The sequence below is a fragment of the Caretta caretta genome, chromosome 3 (assembly GCF_965140235.1).
Source record: "Caretta caretta isolate rCarCar2 chromosome 3, rCarCar1.hap1, whole genome shotgun sequence".
Lineage (NCBI taxonomy): Eukaryota > Metazoa > Chordata > Testudines > Cheloniidae > Caretta > Caretta caretta.
The window spans coordinates 116545502-116573376 of NC_134208.1; the positions used below are offsets into that span (position 1 = coordinate 116545502).

At 39.9% G+C, this 27875-nt stretch overlaps 1 protein-coding gene and 1 long non-coding RNA gene across 15 annotated transcripts in view; one reads left to right on the plus strand and one right to left on the minus strand.

Moving 5' to 3' along the window:
* The window catches only part of SYNE1 (spectrin repeat containing nuclear envelope protein 1), a 499708-nt gene that overhangs the window by 316071 nt on the left and 155762 nt on the right, over nt 1-27875 (minus strand). For all 13 annotated transcript variants that reach the window (XM_075126812.1, XM_075126813.1, XM_075126818.1 and 10 more), the window contains 11 exons: nt 26361-26563; nt 21632-21796; nt 19597-19749; nt 18989-19132; nt 17064-17237; nt 15172-15330; nt 9217-9381; nt 8559-8693; nt 5141-5299; nt 4570-4778; nt 4172-4280 (listed from right to left, as the gene is read on the minus strand). In XM_075126812.1, the coding sequence (XP_074982913.1) occupies nt 4172-4280; nt 4570-4778; nt 5141-5299; nt 8559-8693; nt 9217-9381; nt 15172-15330; nt 17064-17237; nt 18989-19132; nt 19597-19749; nt 21632-21796; nt 26361-26563 (1775 nt within the window). The remainder of the gene's footprint in view (nt 1-4171; nt 4281-4569; nt 4779-5140; nt 5300-8558; nt 8694-9216; nt 9382-15171; nt 15331-17063; nt 17238-18988; nt 19133-19596; nt 19750-21631; nt 21797-26360; nt 26564-27875) is intronic.
* Nucleotides 9380-26366, plus strand: LOC125634045 (uncharacterized). 2 transcript variants are annotated; one of them, XR_007355771.2, is made up of 4 exons: nt 9380-12386; nt 21054-21203; nt 21674-21777; nt 23231-26366. It is a non-coding gene; the product is annotated as an uncharacterized LOC125634045 (long non-coding RNA). The 2 variants fall into 2 exon arrangements; XR_007355772.2 differs by lacking the exon at nt 9380-12386 and adding an exon at nt 18812-20882.

Consider the following 27875-nt stretch of genomic DNA (forward strand, 5'->3'; position numbering starts at 1 on the left):
TACCTGAAAGGGGGTTCCAAAGAGGATGGCTCTAGACTGTTCTCAATGGTAGCAGATGACAGAACGAGGAGTAATGGTCTCAAGTTGCAGTGGGGGAGGTTTAGATTGGATATTAGGAAAAACTTTTTCACTATGAGGGTGGTGAAACACTGGAATGCGTTACCTAGGGAGGTGGTAGAATCTCCTTCCTTAGAGGTTGTCAGGCTTGACAAAGCCCTGGCTGGGATGATTTAACTGGGAATTGGTCCTGCTTCGAGCAGGGGGTTGGACTAGATGACCTTCTGGGGTCCCTTCCAACCCTGATATTCTATGGTTCTATCTAAACTAGGATTACACTGCATATTTTAAAGAGTATCAGGATTAGCCAAATTAGCAACATTTTATTATGTTTTCATCTGTTTTCAGATACTTAGGCCAGAGTCACAAAGAAAGTTTTTTAGAGCACTCATCTGTTCAAATCCCTTCTTCCACTCAGGTGGAGGGGCGACTGAACTGGCAGTCTCCCACATCTCAGGTGAATACACTAGCCACTAAAAGTTAAGAAGGAGGTTCCCCCCCTCCATTTTGTGTCAGTTTGTCTATAAGTGCCGAATTTGGAAGGTAAGGACTTGAACACACTTCCCAGATTGGGCAATTTAGGAGGAGGAACACTGATTTTCTCCTGGATTGTGCATTGCTCAGAGGCTTACGCATCCAGACCCTTGGAGTGGGGCTGCTGTGATCTTGCTCAAAGGCAGAAACATAGGCACCCAGGGAACTTTTACTGCACAAATGTAGGTGCCTGCAGGGTTTGGTGGCAGCTAGGAGGGGGTTTTGTGAATCCCAGTGGTGCCTGATTTGGGGAGTTAGGTGCCTAAAGCGGCAATTAGGCACCTATGTCCTTCTGTGTATTAGCACTCACAGTATAAAAGGTAAGTGAAGCACATTTTCCCTACATATGAAAATCCACGCTTTAAAAAAAATATTGATGTGGTCATTTTAGGGACCAGTGATAAAGCCTTTCCACATGTTAGAAGTCCCATTGACTAAAAGAGGTGTAAGGGCTGAAGGGCTATTTGCCAAAAACACCATTTTTGCCATTTTACTGATATCTCTCAGAAATATATACCTTCTCATCACATCACAATGAAGTCATTCAATAAGGTATTAACACTTCAGTGCAGTGTTGATAAACTGGTACTTATACCAGTCAAACCTTGCCTTCTATGGCATGTAGAAATCACCTGCGAAATCAGTGGGGAGTTCTGAATAAAACTTGATGGCATGGTATGGAAAGCATTGTGTTAGCTTTGACTGGTTTTCATTAAGTACCAAGAAATGGCTTTTATCTATAGGTGACTGCACAAGCTCTTCTACTCAACATAGCAGATGTGGAAATTCGGAATGACCCAAATAGAAACAAAACGTTTCTTTTTACACCTTCATATTTTTTACAAGGTGAAGAATGTTAACAGTGCAAGAAATCGACCTGCTGCTTGTTAAAGAAGCCATAGTTATTTATAGAATGTAATAAAGATTTTAATTATAATTTTAATTAATAATTCAATTTTTATTTTTAACTCTGATTTTCCCTCGAGTGTTATTTGTTGAATAATATTTCAAATTATATAAGCATCTATATACTTTTTTAAAATTTCTAAAATAGCTAATTTTTTTCCCATTTCACTCACTTTTTCCCAACTGTTTATGTTTGTAGCCCAGCGCTAATAAGAGGATATTGCAGAGTCACGCCAATGTCATCCCTTAATCCTCTGACTTGTGTGCTTTTTCAAGGTCACTCAAATTCCTTTTTCCTGCATAGGTATGCCTTATAATCTGTTAATGACTTTCACGAACCTCGATAAACTGTACTAATTTGTAGTCCTGTTCTCCCTTCTACTGTAAAAAAGAAAAAGGGCCAAATTCTGTCCCGATATACACCTTGAGTTATTAACCTCAATGAATTTAGTCAAAGGTTCAGATCCTCAGCTACTCTACCAGCTCTCTCCTCTTAAAGAGCTTAATGCTCTCAAAGGAGGTGGGGAAAGACTGGATAATTTCCATCCCAAAATACTGAAAGAACTGGCATGAAAGATTGGTAGCCTTATAGTAAGGATTTTTAATACTTCTATCTATTCAGGGGTAGTACAGCTATCATCATATGTATATTTAAGAAAAGGAAAAAAAGTGATTCTAGCAATTACAGATCTGTTAGTCTGACCTCAGTTGTTTGCAAGGCTTTAGAACAAATTGTGAAGAAAAGAATAATTAAATTCATAGAGGCAAATGGAAAAGGGGATATAATGCAACATGGATTTACCAAAGACAGACTATGCCTGACTAACCTGATTTCCTTCTTTGAGGAAACAACTGATTTTTGGATAGGGAAGTGCAGTAAAGCTAATATTTTTGGACTTTATTAAAGCATTTGACATGACACCACATGGGAAATTATTAGTTAAATTAGGGAAGATGGGGATCAAGAGAAGTATTGTAAGGTGGATAAGGAGCTGACTAATGGGGATAAGGCAACAGGTTCTGCTGAAAGGTGAATTACCAGACTGGAGCGAGGTTACTAGTGGAGCGCCTCAAGGATCAGTCTTGGGACTAATCTTATTTAATATTTTTGTTAATGACCTTGGCACAACAAGTAAGTGTGCGCTAATGAAATCTGCTGATGATACAAAGTTTGGAGGCACCATCAATCCAGAGGAGGGTGGGAATATTATACAGGAAGATCTGGATGACCGTGAAGCCTGGAATAATAGAAATGGGATGAAATTCAATACTACAAAGTGCAAGGTCTTAGGCTCTAATAATAATAATTTCTGCCACAAGCTGATGGCTCATCAGTTGGAAGTCACAGAAAAGAAGAGAGACTAGGTGTGTGGGTCTATCACAGGATGACTATGAGCCACCAATGTGATGCAGCTATGAAAAAGACAAATGCAGTCCTAAGATTATCAAGCTAGGCATTTCCATTAGGGATAGAGGAGTATTAATGCCTTGTACAAGGCTGGGGTAAGTCCTCATGTGGAATATTGTGTACAGTTCTGGTCACTCATGTTCAAGAAAGATTAATTTAAACTGGAACAGGTGCAGAGAAGGGCTACTAGGATGATCAGGGACATGGAAGGCCTGTCTTATGAGAGGAGACTGGAAGAGTTTGGCTTTGTTTAGTCTAGCAAAAAGAAGGCTAAGAGGCGATATGATTGTTCTGTATAAATACATCACAGAGGTAAATAACAGGGAGGGTGAAGAGCTATTTAAGAAAAAGGACAACGTTGGCACAAGAACAAATGGATACAAACTGGCCATGAACAAATTCAGGCTGGAAATTACAAGAAAGTTTCTAACCACCAGAGAGGTGAGGTTCTGGAACAACCTCCTATTAGGAATTGCAGGGGCAAACAACTTAATTAGTTTTAAGAGAGAGCTGGACAAATTTATGAGTGCGAGTGTATGACGGGGCTTCAGCCAATCATCTTCAGGAGTCAGGAAGGGATTCCCCCACCCAAATGTATTCTGGGTCTTTTGTCTCCTTCTTTTGAAGTATCAGGGATGGCCACTGCTGAAGATGGGACACTGGCCAGGGTGGGATGTTGCACTGAGGTGGCGCCCAGCTTTCTCTCTTTCAGGCTGGCTGATTCTTGTTCAGATTCTCAGGGTCCAACTGATGGCCATATTGGAAGGATTTTTACCCCAGATCAGATTGGCAGTGACCTGGGGGTTGCCCCAGTGTGGGGTGTGGTTAACTCTCCAGGATCATCTGGGTATTCCTCACTATATTCCCTGCCATTGCAGGGGTCTTGGGTATTAGTGCACCTTGGTCACTCCTATTCTCTGCCTGTGACAAACAACAGTTTAGTTTTCTGGGGGCTGTAACACTCTGGTCTAATTTTGGCTGTTGGGTTTAGTGTGCGGGTGCTGGGTGGTGTTGCTTGCTTGTGACATCTAGGAGGTCAGACTAGATCATCTGGTTGTCTTTTCTGGCCTTAAACTCTATGCCTCTGTGTTGCCAGCCAGGTCTGCTCACTGATGTGAAGGTAGGTGGTGAGATGACCCTGCCTCCAGCTTCTCTTTTTATAGAGGCGATAGGTGCCAACTCTGTGCAGCTGAACTGATGGGGAGCACCACTGAAGTCCAGGGAAGAAATCACTCTCCTTTATTTTAATATAAGCTAAGAACTAACCTCCATGGCTGTTTTAAATTGTTTGTATTTGGCAGTATCATTGACATCAAGCTTAATCTTCTTTAGCTCACTCTCCTTTGATGAAATCCAACTTGCTAATTCAGAAATTCTGAAATCAAAGACCACACAACACAAAACAAGTTAAAAGTTAGCTGTAAACTAGCCTTTATCAAGTCACAGCTGATCATTATTAGCTTAAATAAAAAAACAACAACAAGAAGAAAAACAGATTATTTTGGACCTACTATATAAAATAGAGTTTTCTGTTTGTGAACAAAAAAAGCATTTACTATTCCTTGAATTGTATTTTTCTACAGCTGGAAGTTTTAAAGAAGAGCACATATGCTAATTGTTCTGACCAAGGCTCTGTCATACCCAGCTAACAACAGAACTAGTACCTATTCTTGTACTCCTTCCATTTGTCAGGGTTCTCTTTTAGCTTCACATAGGTGCTATCAATCTGGGATTTAAGTTCCTTGAGGGTTTCTTGGATGCTTTCCGATGTAGTCTTAAATTGATCCCATTCTGGGAGTTTTAGACACAGTTCTTCAATCAGCTGCAGCCTTTTCTCACACAACTGATAGGGTCCCTTATCACTGAAGAAAAACTGAAAAGGGGAAAAAAGCAACAATAATACAAACTGACAAAGCCACAAATCACATTTTTTTTATATAAAACTAAGTAGGCTCCCAGCTTTTGCATATCAGTACAAAAGTAAATCAAATTCACCTTTCCTTTAAGATTTCAAATCTTAGTACACTTAAAAGTTGTTCAGAGAACTTATAGAACCTCCATCCAGGGGTCCAATTTACTGCCGTATTACACCAGTTTCACTTAGCTGAAATCAGTACAGTTGCACTGGTGTGAATCTGGAGTAACTTGATTGTGGTCAATGAGACCTTGGTTTTTATATCCTTTGTGTTTGAATGCATTTACACACATGTCCACTTGGTGGCACATGGTGCATACCTTGTGCTCTTTGACGATCTTTTCACTGCCCTTGCTGGATACCAGCTTGTTCTCTCTAGCAAGTTCAGATCTACACTCTTCCACTGTGCCTAGGAGTTTGCTTTTCTCCACTTCAATCTTCAGATGGACCAAATGATATGGGGCTTCTGCCTGGAGATCCTATACTCCATAGGGAAAAAAAAACAAACACAGAAAGAAAGCATGATTCTCATTCATCCAATGTAAGGCTACTAAATGAGAATTACAGAACAATTTTTAAAGTGTAACAGAAATCACATACATGCTATAACACAGAGAACAGATGTTTTTCAGCATTCATGTATGAAGGGAAATAAAATAAATCTATTAGACAGAATTATTAGTTATATACTTAGATCACAAGCTCTTTTGGACAGGTACCTTCTTTCACAATAGTGTGTACAGTACCTAGCACAGTGAGATTCTGATCTATGACTGGGGCTTCTAGGTGCTACCTCAATAAAAATAAATAACAAAGATAATAATAGTGTGGCTACATTAGCAACAACCCCCCAAGGGCACCAGCTTTTGTGTTCATGAAAAGCAACAGGTGCACACAAAATGTGACTTATTAGGGGTAGGATTTTTCCAAAATGGCCAGTGTTGGCCTGATTTTGCTTGCATTGCAGTCAATGGTAAAATTCCCAGAGAATTCAGCCAATTCTGAGTGCTTTTGAAAACCTCCCTCTAGATATTTAACTACCCCAATGATGTATGCAAGATGGACTTAAGTGGAGAGCTTTGTGCTTCCCCAGATGTTCAACCTGAACATTCTGTAGGCATAGTCTTAGAGGACTATTTGAAAACTTGGCTCATGAAGTATTGAATAATGAAATTGTTCCATGACTTATTATCAGTCTTTGCTCAGTCACTTTAGTCTTTGGCAATAAGCACTGTTTAAACTGAAAGCCTAATCTATTAAAAGTCTGTTTTATTAGTGTTACTAGGGTAACTACAGTCAGCTCTGCTTCAGTGTAAAGCATGAAAAAGTTAGGTGACATTGCAGGCAGCACGAGTAGCAGTGCGAGCACCACCTCTCATTGCTCGACACTTCCCATTATAAAACTCAGTTTTCAGCTGCTTGCAACTTTTCCAAACTGCAACCGTTCTGGCTGAAATTTTCCATGTGAGATGTCTGTCTCAGGCTGTTGTTTTTTGCTTTTCTTTTTTAAATTCAGCCAAAACAATTCAGCCATTTCCAAGAATGAGACTAGGGAAAAAACAGAGTCTGGGCATTAAAATGAGAATTGGAACAGGTTCGGCAAGGAGACTGGAAGCGCGGGATGTGAGACTGGGAGCAAATACAAGGAGTGAAAAGACTGAGATTAGATGAGGACCCTGGGGAGAGACTGGGACTGGCTGGGCAGTGGAAAGAAGGTTGGGTGGAGGGGAGATGTATCGGACAAGAAGCTAGGATGTCTGGGGAGAACTGGGACAAGGAGATGGCTGGTGGGGAGACACTGAGTTTGGAGCTCAGGAAGGGAGGGAGACTGAGACTAGGAGCCAATAGCGAGGGGGAATGTGGGCATGCGGTGACTGGAGGCTGGGGGAAGAGGACTACTTCAGTGAGGAGCCGAGAGGAGGAAACTGGTACTGGCTAGGTAAGGAAACTGGCACTAAAAACCTGGGGAGAGACCTGGAAATGACAGGGCAAGGAGACCAATCATGGACATGGCGGGAGGGAGACTGGGACTGGTAATCCAGTGGGGTAGACTACAACTGGGTGGGAATGAAGACTGGGACTGAGATTAGAAACCTGAGGAGTGGAGACTGGGTAGCTGAGGAGAATGAGACTGTGATGAGGAGCCGGGGTAGAAAAGAGACAGGACTGGGACAAGAAGAGGTTGGACAGAAGGGGTCAAGTTAGGGAGGAAACAGGCAGAAGAGTCTCTATCCACAAAATCACACATCCCTCTTGAACTTGAAATGGAGCCCAAGAATCCTGGGTCTCACCATGTCTCTTCTGTCACGAAATATCTGTAAAACGCTCTGACAAAATGTGTGTCTCTTCCCCCTGTTGTGCTGGTCCAGATAGAGGATAATAACCTACTATTGCTATCAATTACTTCATTAGCTCAAGTAGCAGAGGATTGTGTGGTGGGCTCTAAAGGTTCCAACTCTGCTGATGATACATGTGGGTGTCAACATGATGCCAGATGACCAAATTAATTTTTTTTTCAGTTTGCTTTTTTTAAAAAAAACTAGGAAATTACACACAAAAATCTACATTAAAAGAACAAAGTCAAGTTCTCAAAAGTAGAAAGTGCCAGAATTAAATATGCATTATGCTACAGTCCTTAAATACATGATCACAGACTATTTTTTCCACATGATGCCTGAATCATTCAGTGCAGAGGATGGACCTGCTCTGGGGGATAAATCAGGGTTGCATTGCAAAGGAGGTTGACATCTGTAGGACCCCTATCTCATTTGTTTCAGAAATTAGAAGGTGTGTAGTGAATAAGGCAGAGGATTGCAGGAAGAGAAAGCTGGGTCTCATGATTTAGACAGTTGAATGTTGCCCTGGAAAACTGGCCACCAAGTTTCTGTGTGATGGTGGGCAACTCACCTACACTAAATTCTTCACAGGTGGTCACTAGCTGTCTGTTCCTCATTCTCTGGGTGCCCAACTTGTGATCGTGGGGTTTGATTTGCAGAAGTGCTGAGCACTCACAGGTGCAAATGAAGACAATAGGAACTGGGTTCAAATATATAAAGCAATATACTACTAAATACTCTGAAAAATCAAGTCCTAGGTGTTTCAAATTGAGCAATATGTTTGACCTAATCCTTTTGTGCCTCAGTTCCCCATTTCTCTAATGGGGATAATGCCCCTCACCTCACAGAGGTACTGTGAAGATTAACTCATTAATGTCCGTGAAGCACTCAGATACTAGAGTGATGAGTGACACAAGAATGCCCATGAAGAAATTAATTCTGTCTGGGTCTGAATAATACAATAACTAAGGCCTAGAGCCACACACTAAACAATGAGGGAAAAAGAAAATATTGAACAGCTGCTATTTAAGTGAACACTGTCCATCCTGTGATCTGAATGACACAGGCATCCTGTGGAAAAAGTAGTCTGTGACCATGTAATTAATGACTGTATCATAATGCATATGCACAGGGGGACCAAATTAAACTTCCATAGGGAAGCTTAATTCTGGCATTTTCATTACTTTTGAGTGCTCGACTTCGCAACTGTAATAATATTCTTTTAACATAGTTTTGTGTAATTGTATTTATTTTTACAGTCAATGTGTCTTTTTCACTTATTCGGAAAGAGGAAGAAGAGGGACAAGATGTCCCCAGTTTCCATGCACAACATATTGCTTGGGCAGTTGGGTCTCTGGAGCCATTCAGTTTACAATTCCAGAGTTCTAATTTAAATACTAACCTTCCACTGCTTATGGAGTTTCCGAACAGCTTCCTGCAGGCTGTGTTGTTCTTGCTCAGGAAGGATGTCAGTAAGTTCATCACAAGCTTTCAGGAAGGCATTAAGCACTCTTTGGTCCAACTGGCTGAAAAACTCCTGATGTTGAAAGTAAAGTTAGAAGGTTAAGTTGCTTAATGTTATTGATATGGAAAGCAGCAAGGATGAAGTTCAGAATGACATATTTTATACTACCACATACAAGCTCTCTGCAAGCTTGGAAGGTAGCTGCATTAAAAAGACTGAATTCAAGTTAAGAAATGGTACACTATTTAGCAGGAAGTTGGAAGAGTTAGCAGGAGATATTCCTGAATAATTTCTAAGGTAGAGAATCAACTAATTCTTGTACATTTCAGCAACTGCACAGAGTTGGTAGCTTATACACATAGGATTCTGCACAGTATTTTAAAAGAACAATAAAAGTAGTAATATTACCAGTTAGCTCATTTACTTAATAAGAACTTCTATATTTTTACTTGCCACCAAGTCCTCCTGAACAGTATCATTCGAATATCGAATTCCATGTCATTTATAAGATTAAATAGACTTTGTACTAGTGTAACATATGTCCATTGTTAAAGCCTACATAGGGACTGCAGTGAAGGTCAGAGAATCTACTCACAGTATGTTTCCTGAGAAGTTCTTCAGGATTTCCTTTTTCTTCAAGGCAACCATGGGCAATCTGTAGTACTGTCTCTAGTTCTGCCCTGGACTCCTCAAACTTTTTCATCAAACGGCTATTTGCTTCTACATTTCTTCTCCAGTCACCAGTCTTCTTGACCATATCCTAAGTTACAAGTGAAGAAAAAATGAGCTTGTATTTTTTCCCCAGATTATTTTCTGAATGATGATCTTTATTGACTATACTATCCACAGTCCCTCATTAAAATGCTTCCTGCTGGAGCTGCCCTTTGGGCTTGTGAAGTTCACAGCTTCTCCTCTGATACCTATAAATGACCATGTTAATCTCATTCTCCCATTAAAATAAAATAAATTTATCTAATTTAATGAATCTGGGGGATTTTCATACAACCTATCATTGTGACTAGACTTTTTTTATGCGAAGCAAGTCTTAAAATGTAAACTGGCTGGTATGGTAGGAAGTTTGTCACTGGGATTTTTCCAAAAGATCACAAGTTATTCATGGTCCCTTCTCATCAGAGACACCCTGGTTTGGCCTTTGAGACCCATGAACCCCACAACTACAGGTCTCTTGATTTTTGAGGGGCCTAAACCAACTGCCAGATGTGGAGTTTGGCAAAACTCTTATTTCCACCTAGCTGCCTGCATCTGAGCACTATGAATACTGCCCAGAACTGTAACAGGCAGTCCCTCTTATGGTTTAATCCCAACTCTAACACTCGCTCCTTCTGTGGTCTTTGTCAGATCACTTAACTTTTTTGCTTTGGCTTCCTAATCTGCAAAATGAGAAGAACAATACTTACTGATGGGAAGAAGAGAATGGAGGATATCTTACGTTTGCATTAGCTAATGTTTCTAGAGTTCAAATACATAAGTTCTCTTATTCACCAAGATGCATAAAAACCCGCTGGGAGCTCTAAACCCCTACAGAAAACCGACACTCAAAACAACTTTTCTATAGCTTACCTAGCAGCACTTCTCTTGAAGCAAGAAGCCTGAGGATACCAACAATGGCAACAACACCTGCTCACCATAGACACTTTAAAGAACAGTGGTTTTCAAACTTTTGGAGCTGAGACCCCCCCCGGCTTTGAGTTACAATTTTTGGTTGTGTACTCCCCCAACCCAGACAAAAATAGACACATACAAAAGTATGCTTGATAGCTTACTCAGAAACCTAACTTAGATCTTAACACAACTTTAATTAAATTACAAATACACCGATACTTTAATGTGAAGGGTGTGCCTATTTCTCTGTGGACAGTTTATCAATTTGTGAGGAGTTTTTTTAAACTGAAATTGTGAGGTTGTCCTCCACTTCCAGTCTGAGATGGTTCTTTGTCTTTAGCACAGCCAACACAGAGAATCTGATCCCACACAAATAAGATGAACCAAACAGTGAAAGAGCTTTGATCATACACTTTGACAAAGCAGGATATTATGAGCCAACTTTCAACCAAAAATCCCCCGAAGACTTTTTTTAAAATTGAATGTCCACTGTGCTATCACTCTAAAGTTCAATCAGCTTGTCCTGAATGTCATTTGAGAGATGGGACAAAGTCACTGCCTCAGCTACAAAAAGCTGGATAATCCAGTCATTCAGGGGTGTATTTCCTCCGGGAAAATATTTACCCAAACTGGCTCTGAGAGAAGTCAAGTGATTCTCAATTGGCTCCACAACACTGAATAGTTCAGATTCTGTTTCATCGATAACATCAGTTAACAACGGGAATGGAATGCTTAAACCAGTTTTGATTTTTGTTTTCCAGAGATCTAGTTTTCTCTTGAATGCCGATATCTTGTTGTGCAGGTCAAAAATAGTACTTTCTGCTCCTTGCAAAAGAACAATGCAAAAATAATTCATTTTGTCAAAAATATCAGCAAGGTAAGCCAAAAGCACAAGCCACTAGGGATCACAAGGTGTCTCGGCATTGGTGAAATTCATATCCACCACAAAAAAATCAAATTTCATTTCTCAGTTCATAAACGCGTTGCAACACTTTCCCACTGGATAGCCAACTGACTTCATGTGAAATAACAAAGCATCATGCTCTGCTCCCATTTCTGCAAAAAGCATTTCAAAGAGAAAAGTGCCTTTGTGGGTTGCATCTTGATAAAGTTCACTATTTTTAGAGCAGAACTGTAAGTATGTGATCCATGTTTCGAGTTGCAAGGGCTTTGCAGTGTATCACACAATGAGTCCACAATATATGTAGCGCAATTTCAAACAATTGCCAAGCCTGCCCTACCTCCAGACACAGAAGGGGCTCCATCCATGCAGATTTTGATGCAGGCTTCCCACTTCAACTTGTGAGATGTTAGAAAGTGGTTTAAAATGTTAAACAGTTCAGATCCAGTTGCATGAATCTTAATTGGCTTGCAGAACAAAAAAAATCTTCCAATATTGATGTTTCATGAGCGTACCAAACGTAAGCAATTAAATGAGCTTTCGATATATCCATTGCTTCATCCAACTGGATTACAAATAAACTGGCTTGCAATCGAGAGATCAGCTGTGCCCTGATGTTTTCTGACATGTCAAAGATTTGGCAGCTGACTGTGTTGTCTGACAGCAGGATCATTTTTAACTTTTCTGCCACACTGTCACCAAGCCTTGTCCTGCCAATGTCAATTGCTGCTGGGAGAATCCGTTTTTCCCTAATTGTGTAAGGCTTTTTATTCTTGGCAATGTGGTATTCAACTGGATACGATGCTTTTAAATCACTTGCAGGGGTGGATACCACATTTTTCACTGTGGTTTTTTGTTTGTTAATTTCTTGTAACTTTCATTCGAAAAAAATCTCTGTTCTTTCCTACCACATCGCCATGTTTTGTTTCCAAATGGCGTCTTAATTTTGTTGGCGTCAGGCTATCATTTGCTAAAGTTACTGCACACACTATGCATTGAGGCCTGATTTCTCCGCTAACTGCAATGGAAGTGAAACCAAAATTCAAATATGCTTCATCATATTTTCTTGTTTTTGCAGATTTTTTGTCTGTAACAACTTTAGCCATTTCAGCTTCTGCCTTTCGTTTTGGAACATTACCATCTTTTGGCAATAACTACCAATCCATTTTTCACCAGCGGAATAAGCACAACAACACTGCTTGCTGAAATGACAAATGATACGACATACTGAACTGGGAAAGGTAATTATTGCTATAGAAATGATCGTTGGCTTATAATTAAATACATGGCAACTCTTTCCCGTGTACTGCATCACCAGCCATCACCAAAAAAGTCCATATGATTAAATGAGCTGCAAAATGTTTACTCCTACTTAAGGTCATACTTAATTTGTGATATTGCGGAAATTGCAGATCCCAATATATTAGGACTCCACTGCAAATTTGTCAGCCGGGTGGCTGACAGCGGAGCTCTGCCATGCATGGGGCTGACAACGGGAGCCTTAGTCCTGGGTGGCTCGTGGCCAGGGTTCCCACTGTTGGCCCCGGGTGACTGGAGGCCAGGGCTCCCGCTGCCAGCTGCCTGGCTGACAAAATTGTGGTGGAAGCCTAACATTGAGGGATCTTCAATTTTCGCAATATTATGAATTAAGTAAGGCCTTAGTAATACTAATTTTTAAAAAGTAAAAAAAATGCCTTTTGCATTATGCTCACCCCATGAACATTCCTCCACGCACCACAGTTTGAAAACCTCTGTTACAGAAAATATGTCAGTTAATTACAATACCTAACTCCTACATAACTCTTTTCATCAACAGATTTCAAAGTGCCTCATCCTCTTTAACGTATTTATCTTCACAACACCCCTGTGAGGTAGGGAAGTAGTATTATGCCTGTTTTGTAGATGTGGAACTGAGGTACAAGAGGCTAAGTGACTTGCTTAAGGTCCCACCGGAAGTCTCTGGTGGAACAGAGTCTTGAACCTGGGTCTCCCAAATCCTACACGAATGCCCTAAAACTGGACTGTTCTTTTGGGCTGCCTCAAATAATCATCTTTTTCAATCTCCCCAAAATTCCCAGGCTGACTCTGTGCACAGTAGTATGTTCGTATAAGAACTGGTTCCATTCATTGAGAAATAATAATCCCCAGGTCCACAAATACACTAAGGCTGGCTCTGCCCCATGAGTTAAGTCTACTTCAAATGTAAACTGAAATAAAACTAACTACCCACTCTTATAAGATGGGAATAATGTATTACATGAGCAACTTATCAAGCTCCATCAACTGAACCTGCCTTTGTAACCCATAAGCATAACCCAAGGAAAAATGACATCTACAGATCTTCACTGAGAATCCAGATGTTCAGAAATGCTCAATGATAGCATTTAGACCAGTGGTTCTCCAACTTTTGTACTGCTGACCCTTTTCACATAGTAAGCCTCTGAGTGTGACCCCCCTTATAAATTAAAACCACTTTTTAAAATATTTAACACCATTATAAATGCTGGAGGTGAAGTGGAGTTTGGGGTGGAGGCTGACAGCTTGCAATCCCCCATGTAATAACCTCGCAACCCCCTCAGGGGTCCCGAGCCCCAGTTTGAGAACCCTTGATTTAGACAATCAGCACTTTAGCTTAAAATTCAAGACACTACATTTCATAGAGTAATTAAGAGTCCAATTATGCCACCCTTATATTGAATAGTACATTACTCTAAAAGGAGTGTCATTGAAACCAACATTTGGAAAATGTGACCCTAAAAGAGTACTGGATAATTATGTGCCAGATTTTGTTACACTTACTAAAGTTGTATAAGTACTTGATTACTCAAATAATCCAGAAAGTATCCATGAAACTATTCACAGAGTAAAATACTACTTCAAGTGAGTAAGTGAGACAGATTTGGGCACTAAATGTGGAGTACTATATAAACCAAATGTTTGTAACTTTCAGCATTTGCCTCTCACTGTAACTGTGATTTATTTCCAGTGGAAATACAAACCCAGCAAGACTGAGTTTTTAAAAAATCACCATGCTCCATTCTTGGAGTGGAGTGGGGTGCATGAACAGATGGTTTCCAATGAGAGCTGTGATAACAGGTGCTGGTAGAGAGGTCTCGGCAGTAACACAGAAAGGCAGTCCCTCTGTGGGGATCTTCTAACCCCATAAACAGATGGCCTGAAATCTGTGGGATTTCTCTGTTGATCTCAGGTTATCAGAGGGGTGCAGAGGATTCTGACCTGTAGGTCATTACACGGAAAAGCAGACCCCAAGCTCCCTGAGCACATGACACATGAAAACCTGAGTCTCATTTCACAGAGCTCTGTGAAGTATCTCCTCCCCTCCCACTGACCTAGTCTTTATTTCTGCTGCAACTTCAAATTCTAAAAAAGGGGAATTATCCCACTGTATTATGGCACTGTTGGTACAGATTGGAGTAAGGGAAAGATTTCAATGAGAATGAACACCTCTGGCTGTGTATAAGTATATAGTATTGAAGTATTAAAAGTATATTAGATTTTAAAGTAATTTAGTTACATTAGTGCAAGTTTTCTAATACAAATAAGCCCTGTGTTTGATTTAAAGAGTATGTGGGTGTCAGGAGAGGAGAAAAACAAAGGAAACTTCTTTGTGCTCCCTGTGGCAACAGCTGAAGACTGACAGAAAGCGAAGAGAACACAGGAAAAACAAGTGCATACTACGGGTACGTCTCCACAGCAACTAGACCCCTGTGGCTGGCCCACGTCAGCTGACCCGGGCTCACAGGGTTCAGGCTGCAGGGATGTTTCACTGCTATGTAGGCATCTGGGCTCGGGCTGGAGCCCGGGCTCTAGGATCCTGTGCGGTTGGAGGGTTCCAGAGCTCGCATTCCAGCCCAAGCCCAGATGCCTACACAGCAATGAAACATCCCTGCAGCCCGAGCTCCATGAGTTTGAGTCAGCTGGCACAGTCCAGCCGCAGGTTTTTCTTTGCTGTGTAGACGTACCCTAAGAGAGTCTCAAAAATGTACTGAGAAGCAACATAACTACCTGAAAAGTGACCTGGATCTCTGTGACCTTCTTCTGAAGCATTAATGGATCGAAATGTTGTAACACCTTACTCGAAGCCACAAACTTCAGAATGTCCTGACTGTTTCTCTCAATCAGGGACAAAGCTTTCTTGCAGTTTTCTTGGTATGCTACCAAATCCTGAAAGAAAGAAAGAAACACAATTCTATTCCGGCCAGAAACAAAGAGAGGCAACAACAAAAAACAACCTAGGGGGGCATTTGTGACAATAAGAAAATGGAAGTGGTCAGGTTCCACCAAGAACAGTTTAAACAAGACATTAGAGAGAATAATATAAATCCGGCAAACTTTTTCCAGGGGTGCTCAGCCCCATCCACAGGAATTCAGTCCTATAGAACAGCTTGTAGGATAGGATCCATATGGGTAGTTTTACAAAATGCAAGGGTCTTTTCTGGCTGTGTGATTCTGCCATTTATTCTTGATTTGGGTATTATTAATATCTGTAACCATAGTATTAATTGCAAAACGGATGTTCATTCATTCAGTGAGTAGATAAAAGAGTGACAACTCTCCGTAGCTTGCTAAAATGCTTACACATAAGGTCCGTGCCATCTACCAATCCCGTTACTGGAATTTAAATGACCACAACAAATCATTAGACAAGAGAATCAGTAACTACAACTACACAAATAAGAAGAAAAACCTCATTAATTCTCATGAGAGGAAAGCACAAGTGTGGCCCTTTACTGTTTAATGAACTATCTATTCCATGATCTACTCAGCAGAAATCAGGAGCCTCTGTATAATCTGTCAGACTGTCACGGATCTCAGTTCCATGGGTGGTAAATCCTTTTAGCAGAAATAAGCCATTTACTTAAATTATGATGTCTGGGCTATGGTAATCTAAAAGCTGGAGACTTCATGATGATGCATTCTTCTCATTCTGCAGCTCTGACACCTGTTTCATTCAGTGTCTATGCTCAGACAGGACAGGATTTGTTCAGGAAAGTGAGGGAGTTTAGATAAAGGCTGGACTGGCTCACATGCACAGTCAAGCTCAGCAGCCCAATATTATTTTTCTTCCAAAAACAAAGACGTAAGCTTCAAGTCACTGGTGGGGCGCGGACCCTTCCTGACTGAAGTGTGGCTCACATCTCCATAGTCATTGCAATTATAAAATAATTTCTAACTGTTCTTTCATATACTGTACTAAGTCCATTATTTTGCTAACAATATTATCTCCCTGTATTTGACTCTAAACAGCCCTTTAACATTCCAGCCTTACATTACAGATGCAAGAAGCCAATCTAAGATATTTTCTTCTGGATTCAATATGTCCTTCCATTGTCTAACAGTGAGTTCCTGCAAAAAAGTCACCTTCTTACTGCAGGACAGGTGGAAATTTAAGGCCTCATTACATCATATCTCCCCACCCCCAATGACTTCAAAGAAAACTCCTGTCCAACACATGGGAAGCCCACCAGTGTCCATGAAAATCAATGGGAGTTCCTAAGCATTCTCAAGGAAATCCCAATGTTCACTGATGCTGTGTGCAATTGTATAGGGGCCTGATTTAGTTTCCATTGAAATCAAAGGAAAGTCTCCCACTGATTTCAGAGAAAGATGAAACAGGGCCCATATGAAGAAAAATGCACTTTTAGTTAATGTGAGTTTGTGGGAAAGTTGGTGGGCAGCGGTGAATTGTAGAGCTGGCATCTGTATCCCAAAGAAAAAGTGTTTAACTATTATTAAATGAAGATTAAGAAATTGCCCCTCAATTAAGAACTGCTCCTCAATTCTCACTGCTGCAATCCAGAGTCCTAACAATCTAATATGTTGCATAAATGCTCACACGGAGTCTCTTATATTTTCTAGATAGGGTTTTGGGTGTTTTGGGTTTTTTTTAAACTTACCTGGTGGTTTTGTTTAAAAACAGCTGCAGGTTGCGCTTCAGGATCTAAGGCAGAAATTATTTCATTGACTTTCTCAAGAGACTCATAAAAATATGTAATTTGCTTTTCTAATTCTTCCAGAGGAGACAGCAGCTGCTGAGCTTCATAGAGCAGGACAGGGCAACGCTCCTTAGTCTTTTGGCAACATAAAGAAAAAAATCTCATTACAACAGAAAGTTACTGAAATTCAATAAACAATAAATAACCTTTCCATGTACATTGCTTTACATAAGCCCCCTCCTTCTTTTAAAGGTAAATGGACCTGATATTTAGTTCTTATTTAAGCAAAAATTGCCATTAATATCAAGTACTTCAGGATCTGGTAATATCTTCTTGCTAATATATTCCACCCATAGTTATTTTAATATATGTGCACTAGATATCATTTAAACTTTTGTGTGGGAGATCTCTTCTTTTATTCTCCCTTACATTATTTGCTATCTTCTGCTTCATGGTCTCTCTCCTGCATTTCTCTTTCTCCCCTTCCACCTCCCTCCTTCTCTCTTCCATCCCATCCTTCCACTCTCACTTTTTCTACATACCCCTTCCTTTTTCCATTTCTTTTGCTTCTCTTTCTCTCATTCTCTACATTGTCTCTGGCCCAATCCTGCATCCCTTACACAGGAGTGTCGCATATATATGATTTGCAAGATCATCTGTCTCTTCCCACTGTACCTCTTCAGTTCTCCATCACTACTTCCCACTCAGCTTCTGTCTTTCACTACTCCATCCCCTTTATTGAGGTGAGTTTGAACTACTGTATTTGTTAAGAAGACAATATTGACAAAGGGGTGGTGTATGTGTGTGTGTTTTGTTTGGATTTTTACACCTACATATTTCTCTGTATTTCCCAGCAGTAGAGCAATCAGGGTTGGGCTCTCGGCCAGTTTCAGTTGGACAAAAACACTCACCTTCTCACTATAGAAGTATGGGTGTGCTTTTGGGGACAGCCTGGCAGTTTAAAGTAGTGCAACAGTGGTGACACAAGCTAAGGTTCCATGTTCAGGCATAAGCTCCATGAGATGATAAGGGTAAAAAGAGTAGCTCATATATAATAAAACCATCTATTCAACTCAGGAGGAGTGTTAATGACTTCAGGAAGAGGCTGCACACAACACTCTCTGACTGTAAGGACAGGTCTGATTAATGCAGAGCATTTGGTGTGGAGAGAAACTTGCATATGAAAAGTGTGCACTGGTCTATTGTATATATGTACTGACATGCATAACTTTTGGGAGCTAGCATTCAGTCTAAATGCATACACCTGAAACATTATAATATATATAACTTCAATGATTTTTTCCAAGTTTATGCATTAGCTCTAATACTTCAGTTATACCAAAAAAAAAAAAAACCAAACAAATGCCACCCAGCTACTTTTGAAAATATGCACAATCTAACATAACAAGTTTTCTTTTTAAGTAAATTTCCAATATGAAAGCATATCTTTCAAAGAATGCTCATAAATGTCACTTTAGTACAGAATCAGATGGACAAAACTGGGGTGGTTTTAATGATGAAAAAAGCAAAACTCAAACCTGGGGGGACTCAGATATGGGTCCCATTTTATCTAACCCCCTAAGGTCTGGAGGGATAGAAGAGATGTTTAACATAAATAGTTTAGGTTTTAGCTCGTGTCCATTGGAAATAAAGAGGGGTCAAAACCAGAGTGTAGTTTTGGTAGTTTAGTTTTTATAAAAACCCATTATGTGAAACAAATCATAAGCAACCAATTCTAAGCCTGGTTCAGATATGGGTCCCATTTTACTGAGTCCCCTGAGCTTGGGGTTGGTGTGGCACTGGGCTAAATGGTTCCTGTTTGGACCCATCTTTAATTATTAGTCCAACAGTAAACATACTGCACAGCAGAAAAGATATTCCAAGACCTTGCTTAGCTGTGCTTTGATCCCTGTCATCGTTGCAAGCATTTCATTGACTTCTTCTTGGGGAATTTCCTTTGTAATAAGCTGTGCTGTCCTTGTAATTGTCTTGTACTGAGCTTCCATCACAGGCACCTTCTGTTTAATATCCTGCAACAAATATTTTAACAGGTTTATGAATTCATGTGGCACATCAGCTTGTTCTCACCATAGCTGTAGGCGATAGATCTAACTCCCATTGACATCAATGGGATTTTTTCCATTGACTTCAACGAGTGTTGGACCAGGTCCAGAATGTATTTGATATATACTAAGCAAAGGAGTTCATCTCCAACGCTCTGTATTAAAGTTCAGCATTCAGCTGAAAATCTAGTGACACCCCTGCTTGTTGCATTGGAAATGTGTTCCAGAAACGTCACTCATAGAATGCAATCATTTAGATTACCTAAAACACAAAATACACCACTGTAGTATAAAAATATTGATATGGCTATGTAAATAAATAATCTTCTGATCCTTTCATAAAATTAAATAGTTAAATAATTCTCCCTTCTGTGAAGAAAAAAGAGAGAAAGAGAGCGAGAGAGACAGACAGATGAAAGGAAGAAACTCACCTCCAAACCTTGGACAAACATCTTGACATTTAGAAAGGACACTTCAACAGGAACAGAAAATTTTCCATTAGTGCAATCAGCAAAGGTAGACAAGGTGGCAACACCATCCAAGTATTCCTTCCTCATTCTGTCAAATTCATCTACGCGAGCATACTATGAAAAATGGAAAATAAAAACACAGAGAACATGTCAAAATATGCAATGCTGCTACTTAAGGAAACTAATAGGTTCTTGGGAGTAACTGTTAAACTTTTCTTTTCTTTTTATTCAGTGTGATTTGCTAGTGATCTTTTAAGCTAAGGGTCCAGCAAGTCGTTGGTTGCTTGTTTTTTTAAATTTTAATATTGATTAATGAAGCACATAGTTCTTTTTTAGAAATGGGAAAACTTTTTTCCAATCCCGCAAATGGCCCTCACTTCAATTCCATCCATGAAAGAAAACCCAAACATATTTTAAAGTTTGGATCACTTCAAGAACTCCTTTCTCTCTCAGGTTTCTGAAGTGGACCTAACTCCCCAACTCATTTCTCCTGAACTACCAGTAGCCTTTCTTTTGAGGCTTCATAGTTTACCCTTTTCTCAATTTTGGCCCTAGACAGGGACACATTCCACCTGAGCATCTACTTTCTCTCAAACTTTGATTTGCTAGTTTATCAATTCATTGAGTAAAATGCCAATAGTCTCCTAGTATTCTCAGTCACTGCAACCCTCTAACAGTGTCTTTCGGGATCTGGTTTAATGATACAGCAAATATGGCAGCCTCTCCACTAAGGTCCTGGTGCCAGTCCATTCACATTCTCTGCATTGTTGACAGCATTTGACTGTGAAGCTATTAACATCAGGAAATATGAATGCATCAGCATCTGCAGCTCAGCAGGAAGAGAGGCAGCCAAACAAAATTGGGGAAGGCTGGGAGGACAGAGGAGATAGAGAGAGAAGTCAGGGAATTAGTTGAGGGCTGGGGTGAAGGAAGAACTGAGGAACTGTTAGAGGGCACAAAATAGACTGGAAAGAATTGAGTGGGAGAATTTTTAGAAGGTCATGGGGAATAGGAGTGAGGAGACAGTCTCAAAATGTGCAGGGGAGCATTCAAACTCTGGGGATCAGGATTTGCCAAGTAAACTACTCTGCCCATCACTAGCAAATAATAAAGCTGTGACTATGCTACAAGCAACAGTTTGAAAGGTTTAAAAAAATAAGAGCCAAATGCTGACCACTTTACTAATGTGATTCATTGACAGCAATGGGAATACTCATGAGAGTAAGGAGAACAGGATTTGGCCTCAGGTGAGTAGTCAAAAGTAATTAAATAAAAAATTTCATTAGCCATATGACTACTTCAATGCAGATATTTTTAAATGTGTATATAAGGCTGTCAAATACTTTGGTACAAATCATATCTCACATCTTCCCTCATGTCGTTTTGAATAACCTCTTAAAATAACATTTCTTTTCCAGCCCGGTGAGTCTCTTTCCTGAAGCGAAGTTTTTTGCTCTCTGTGCCTGGTAGAGCACAAGGCAACAATGATGTCAGCACAGCCTTGGGAATGGGATTGGCTGATTAACGTGTGCTGCCTCTGCTGTTGACTGGCTTTAGCCCTCTGATAAGTAGGTGCAACTCCCATTAAAAAGCATTCGATGTATCCCCTTACACTGTGGCTAAATTTGGCTCTATAGATTCCACATAAACAATGGCTATTTTTTGAAAATCATTTTAATTTCTCAACTATAGAGAATGTGCATTTTTTTAAAAAGTCATGGTCAAATATTACAGAGATAAGTTGCAAAGTATGTTTGCTGATGAACTTGAACAAACCATCTCTACCCATCTTTCTAAAAAGGTACAAATGCAACCAACTATTCTGGTGGTATGTATTGCTTCATGATTTACATATTATATACATTTACATTAGACATGGTCCTTGGAGTCCTGGTAAATTGTCCACGCAGGCTTTAGTGGTACAAACCTTAGGCAGCCTTGCTGCATTGCAATGGTAAAATAATTACTTAAATACAACAACCGTAACAACACATACTTGCTTAACTTTCATAAACAACTCTCTCCATCTTCCATTTAGTAGCAGCAGCTGTTGTTTAAGATCTCTGGAAATGGTCTCATCACAAGTTTCAATAAGGAAGTTACCAGCATCATTCATGGCTGTGTGCTGCTGGATCCAATGAGGTAAATGTCGGAAAAAATCCTAAACACAATATAAGCAGCATTGCTAAACATTTTGCAAAAGTCAGTATGTTACACAATAAAATTTAAACCTCATCACCAACAAAGGATATGGATAAACCTTTTCCCTACAAGGCACATTATCCTCTGAAGCATCCCACATTGGGTACTCTAGTAAATTCTTATGTTCCAAAATAATATTTTTTAAAAGAGCTATCAAGATAACCTGCTGCGTTAATGGAGGGGACTCTATATTATATAGCTGTATCTATAATATAGATATAAACAATCAGTACCTTCTCAATTCTAATCAAGTAGGTAGAACTACTGAGGTCAATGGGACTACTCTCCTGAGTAAGATAAAAGGATTTGAGTCTTAATTTATAATACTGCCACTGTTTCATCTAATTTCTGTTTAATTTATATACACTTGAGGATTACTTTTGTTCATTTGAAATCAATTAACTACTAATTCACTATGGGCTGTATTGCAACTTGGACTACATGCCAGCACATTAGTAAGAATCCCCCTTGTAAACTCAAGGCAGGTAATTGTGGGCCTCAGAGCAGAGGGGAAAACAAATGCTTCATGGCTGCTTACTCCCACCTCAGAGCGGGTGAGTGGGGAGGGAGAGGAGAATGGATGGAGCCTTGGTTCTGTCCCCACTCCAGTATTCTAGGCTGCACAGCTGAGCCTGTGCAGGGGGGGAGTGTGAGAGAGAGATATGTGTGTGTGAGAGAGAGAGAGAGGCGTGAGATATGTGTGTGTCTGTGTTAATTTTCTGCCATGAGAGGTCCCCAACAAATGACTTCCCACCTTCCTTTTTCCTCTGCCCCAGGAGGAAGGAGGAACCAGGGAGGAACTGTGCTTCAAATGGCTGTCTGAAGTACAATTCTTCCCAGCGCTGCTCCAGGCTCTTTGCCTCTTGCTCAGGGCTGTACCAAAAAGCACAATCTCAAGGTTTCAGAAAGTCTTGTGACAACACAATAGTTGATGCAGATGTCATAACTTATCCATATTTAAAACACCTCCCATATAGCTACAAAGAAAATGTCAAATGGAGGCATATTGCTTAAATGAGTTGGACAGATAATTGAACACAATGTTATTTAAATCCCTAAAGAAGAGATGGGTAAAGAGCACTTGTACTATGTACATAGACATATCAGTGAATAAGCTTCATCGTCTCCGAGTAGACTGGGTGTTATCTTCCATCTTCTTTTAGTTTGAGAATAGTGGTGCATTCCCCTGGTGCCCAAGATAACAATACTGATTTGTCAAGAAATACCCAACAGCATCCCAGATATATTATATAAACACTTCCTTGTCTTTTTTTAAACTGCTGTACACATGCCAGGCCCGCTAGAAGGAAAACAAAACCAGCAGTCCTGTTCCTACTGTTCACAACAAAATAACTCCTTCAGAATAGGCACTGACCAGTTCTCTTGTTGGCAGACTTAGCAAAGAGGTCAAAGAAGAAATGAGATGGAAGAATGAATTACCCTGCAGAGGTAGACCTTCTTCATTCCAGGTGTAAATCTCCTCTCCAACACTGGGAAGCATGGCTTGGATACCTCTGAGGCACCATTTCCCACCCCAGACCCTGCGGAAGTTCCTCTGCATAGACCCCAGTCAGCATGAAGGAGGAAGCAGAGTCAGGGCGGGCTGTGGGGGTGAGGGGGCACATTGTCCCTGACCCAAGGAAGACTTTAAAAAATGAATACGGTCCCAGCCTATACTATTTTTTGATTCCCCCCCCACAATACCTGGGGCCTTGAATGAAGGTGCAAGGGGAGAGGCCCTGGAAGCATGGCTCCAATGGAGCTGTGCTGGGAGGGGTCTGAGAGGGACTGCTGAGGTTGAAAAGGTGTGGGGTTTCCCTGTGAATGGCTGAGGCCATCTGCAGGTCCTCAGGAATCCACTAGGTTGGAAGGCAGTTCTCAGCAGGTGACAAACCCTGCTCCTCCTGATGGCATGGTGCAGGGGCATCACAGATATTTCCCAGTAAATAGCCTCCTTGTGCAACTTTGAAATTACTAGGCCAAATTTATCTTTAGTTGAAGTTCCTGGCAGTTGATGGAGTTACAGAAAAGATGGATTTGTTCGGCGATGAATTTGTTCTGTTATATTTCAATTATTTGTGCGAGGAATATGAGAGTCCAGGACGATTATTTCTGGCAAGTTTCAAAATTGTTTAGGTTAATGAGTTCATGGTAGAATCCCTTAAACTAGGGGTTACCAAGGGAAACAGGGAAGAACTTTACATTTTAGCATTGCAAACACAACAATGATGCAAATATAGAACTTGTAATCAGACAGGGAGCTAAAGGAGAGTTGAAACATTATGGTGTGGTATGAAGGTTTTATGGCCTACATTTGGGATGCACCATAATTCTCATGCATGGTGAACTTAAGAGTGAGTTATGTAGGTCATTCCAGGTGAGTGCCATAAAGCCCTTATATCACGCCACAGCATCAGGGATTTTGTATGTTATACATACATTACAAAACAAATATTTTGGAAATATTTCAGTAAGTTTTACTTTGTGTTACTGATGCTATTTAATTACCTCTATCCAACTTGAAGCCAGGATGCCTTTGTTAACATTAATTGAATTGTACAAACTTTAGTGAGAGTGAAAGTTATAACTGATAAATTATAAAAGCCTCTTAAATGACCTAAAATAGATTTGCCATACATGATGATGTCACTCTTAAGGTCTAGTACAGCATCTTGAAAACACCTAGGACCAGAAGCAAATTCTGTTACCTTCTGATAATTGGGGACACTTCTGATCCTTGAGCCAGTGTAATATGAGGGAGAAACTGCACATTTTGGGGGAAAGGAAGTAATATTCCTATGTCAGAGTGCTGTATTTATTTATTTATTTATTTACTTACTTACTTATTTAAACTGGCTATTTGAAGCTGCTGAGAGATTTGGAATAGGATTGCCAACTCTCCAGGATTGCCCTGGAGTCTCCAGGAAATAAAGATTAATCTTTAATTAAATATTATATCATGTGATGAAAACTCCAGGAATTCATCCAACTAAAATTGGCAACCCTAGTAGTCAAAGAGTCCCAGTGGAGACAGATTAGCAGATGGACAGAGTGCAGATGGGATGGTCAAAGTTGCATCATGAATGCAATTCATCACATGGATATCAGGAGCACGTGTGGCACTATTCACAGTTCACATTTTGTGTTTAAAATCTGCTTTAAGATGAAACTGTAGAACAGACTCGGCACATAGATGTTGACTTAAATGTTCATATACAAAGAATATATCAATATTTCATTTTATACACATGAACATAAACCACACATATAAGCCTCTGACACCCATGTGCATTTATCATGTGTCTGACCATCTCACTTGCCCATTAATCTACCGTTGCCAGGACAATTTATAAAATGCCAAACTACTGAGACAACTTTTACAGGCACAATTTTTGTTTAAACATAAGAAACGCTCCTTTCTTTCCCCCCAATTCAAAGTACTGAATTTTTTTTAAAAAAAAAAATTTAAACTGGCTTGTGACCCACAATGTGCAATATTCTGTCCTCAGCTGGTGTCAGGATTAAAGTCTGATATCTTTTTAAATAGGAGATATTTATCATTGATAGTGCTGAAGACCACAGATATTAAAATTGTGCCATTAAAATAGTAGTGTTATCCTTATGGGTGAAAAACTATCTTAGGTCATTTAAAGAAGTTTCTAAAATGTATTTGTCATAATTTTTCACCCCCTCTGAGGTCAGAGCACAACTCATGATACCAAAGCAGACAGGCTTATGGTGAACTATATAAATGCACACAATAGTTGGAACAAATTTTAGACCTATTTAAATAATTTCTAAAATACTTTAAAAACATCCTTATTTTTTAATTTGCTGGGCAAACATAACTACAAATATACGTAGATAAACTGGCTGTAGACAGAGTGGTAATTCAGAGAAGTCACCTGAGTGGTAAACAAAAAGGTAAAAGCATAATATTTACTGCACATAAATGCTTGTATAAACAGCTCACTTTAACTCCTAAATTGTTGCAAAGAAAGAAGTGATTAAACCAGTTTTACTACAAAATATGTGGCATATACAGAACACATAATGATGCAGTATGATATAATGGCACTTGTTTTGAGTGAGCTGCATAACAACACATTCTTGACTTTCTCATTTGTGAACAAAGCGGCCACCCTAAATTCATGAAAATAAAGCCTTTATGCTATACCATCCTATATGTGCTCGCTGTCTTTCCAAATTTATACATGCACACATGAGTGCCCACATGCGCACACACACAAACCTGAGGCAAATATGCTCAGATAAAAAGTATACTATGCATCTGTGAAGGTTTCTGATAGTGAAGAGAGTAGAGCAGGAATTATTCCATGCATAAATCTCAACCTGCCACAACTCTCATCATCTAGGGCTTCTCCCCAGTCTTCTGCAAACAGCCCCTAACTGGTCACTGATATATACTTTTTTAAACTTGTTTTGTGTAGGTTGTAAAACTTTTACTGAACAGTCATAAAAGCCATATACAGGGGTTGGATGAAGTAGCTAATATTCCTTACCTTTTTGGCATGTTCAGGCTGATTCAACATTTTTTCAGCATCCTCCAGCCAGGCCTGCAGACTGGCCACAGTGCTGCTATATCGGTCCCAGTTAGCAATCACTTCTTCTAACATGCTCCTCACACTTCTCACCTCTACCGACAGGTTCCTCCACTGGGCTGTTGTTTCATTCATGAATTTCATCACATTCTCTGCTTCCTCCACTAAGACATAGAAAGCATATTGAATTTTTAAACACAACTTAAAAGTCTTGGAGCTGCTGGAAGTATTTATCCAAGTATTTAGCATGTATTTCTTTTATTAAAAATATTATTAAATCTCTTTTACTATTCTTGTTAAGTAATTATATTTTATATTCTTTTCAGCATCAGTAGGTTTGTTTAAACATATATTAAATGCACAACCTAATCACAGAATCATAAAACCACAGGATTAGAAGAGACTGCAAGGTCATCTAGTTTAACTTCCTGCCAAAATGCAGGATTTGTTGTGTTTAAACCATCCAAGACAGATGGCTCTCCAGCCTCCTTTAGAAAAACCTCCAGTGAAGGAGCTTCCACAACCTACTGAGGGGTCTGTTCCATTGTCCTACTGTTCCTACAGTAAGGAAGTTTTTCCTGAGGTTTAATTGAAATCTGCTATGCTGCAGTTTGAACCCATTGCCTCTTGTCCTGCCCTCTGTGGCAAGAGAGAATAATTTTTCTTCATCTTTTTTGTAGCAACCTTTCAAGTACCTAATGAGTGCTATCATGTCCCAGCAACCTTTCAAGTACCTAATGAGTGCTATCATGTCCCCCCCACACCCTTAATCTCTTCTTTTCTAAACTAAACATACCTAGTTCCTTCAGCCTTTGCTCACATGGCTTGTATTCCATCCCTTTGAGCATCTTTGTCACTTGCCTCTGGATCCTTCCTAGACAGTTTCTCTACATCCTTTCTAGACAGTGGTGACCAAAATTGGACACAGTACTCCAGCTGAGGCCTAACCAGTGCCAAGGAGAGCAGTACTATCATCTCCTGTGGACTTGCATGCTATGCCTCTGTTAATGCAACGTAAAATTACATTTGTTTTTTTTTCAAACACCATCTTATTTGCTGATTCATGTTGCGGTTATGATCCACCACAACTCCCAGATCCTTCTCAGCAGTGCTGCTGCCAAGTCAGTTTTCCCCCTTTCAGTACTTATGCATTTAGTTTTTCTTTGTTGTCTTTGTTGAATTTCATTTTGTTATCTATAGCCCATTTCTCCATGTTATCAAGATCCCTCTGAATTTTAGCTTTATCCTCCAAAGTATTGGCAACCCCTCCCCCCGAAGCTCTATGTCATCTGCAACATTAACGTTGAGAAATTAAGCATACGTTGTAAAAAATAAAGTATACAAAGAATGTCACATTAACTCAGTTATGGTGCATATCCTGCATATTATTGGTGTATGCATCTAATAACAAAAAGGTAATATACGATGAGTTAAATGTAACAAGGAAAGAGAAATAGAAAACTACGTGTGTGGCTG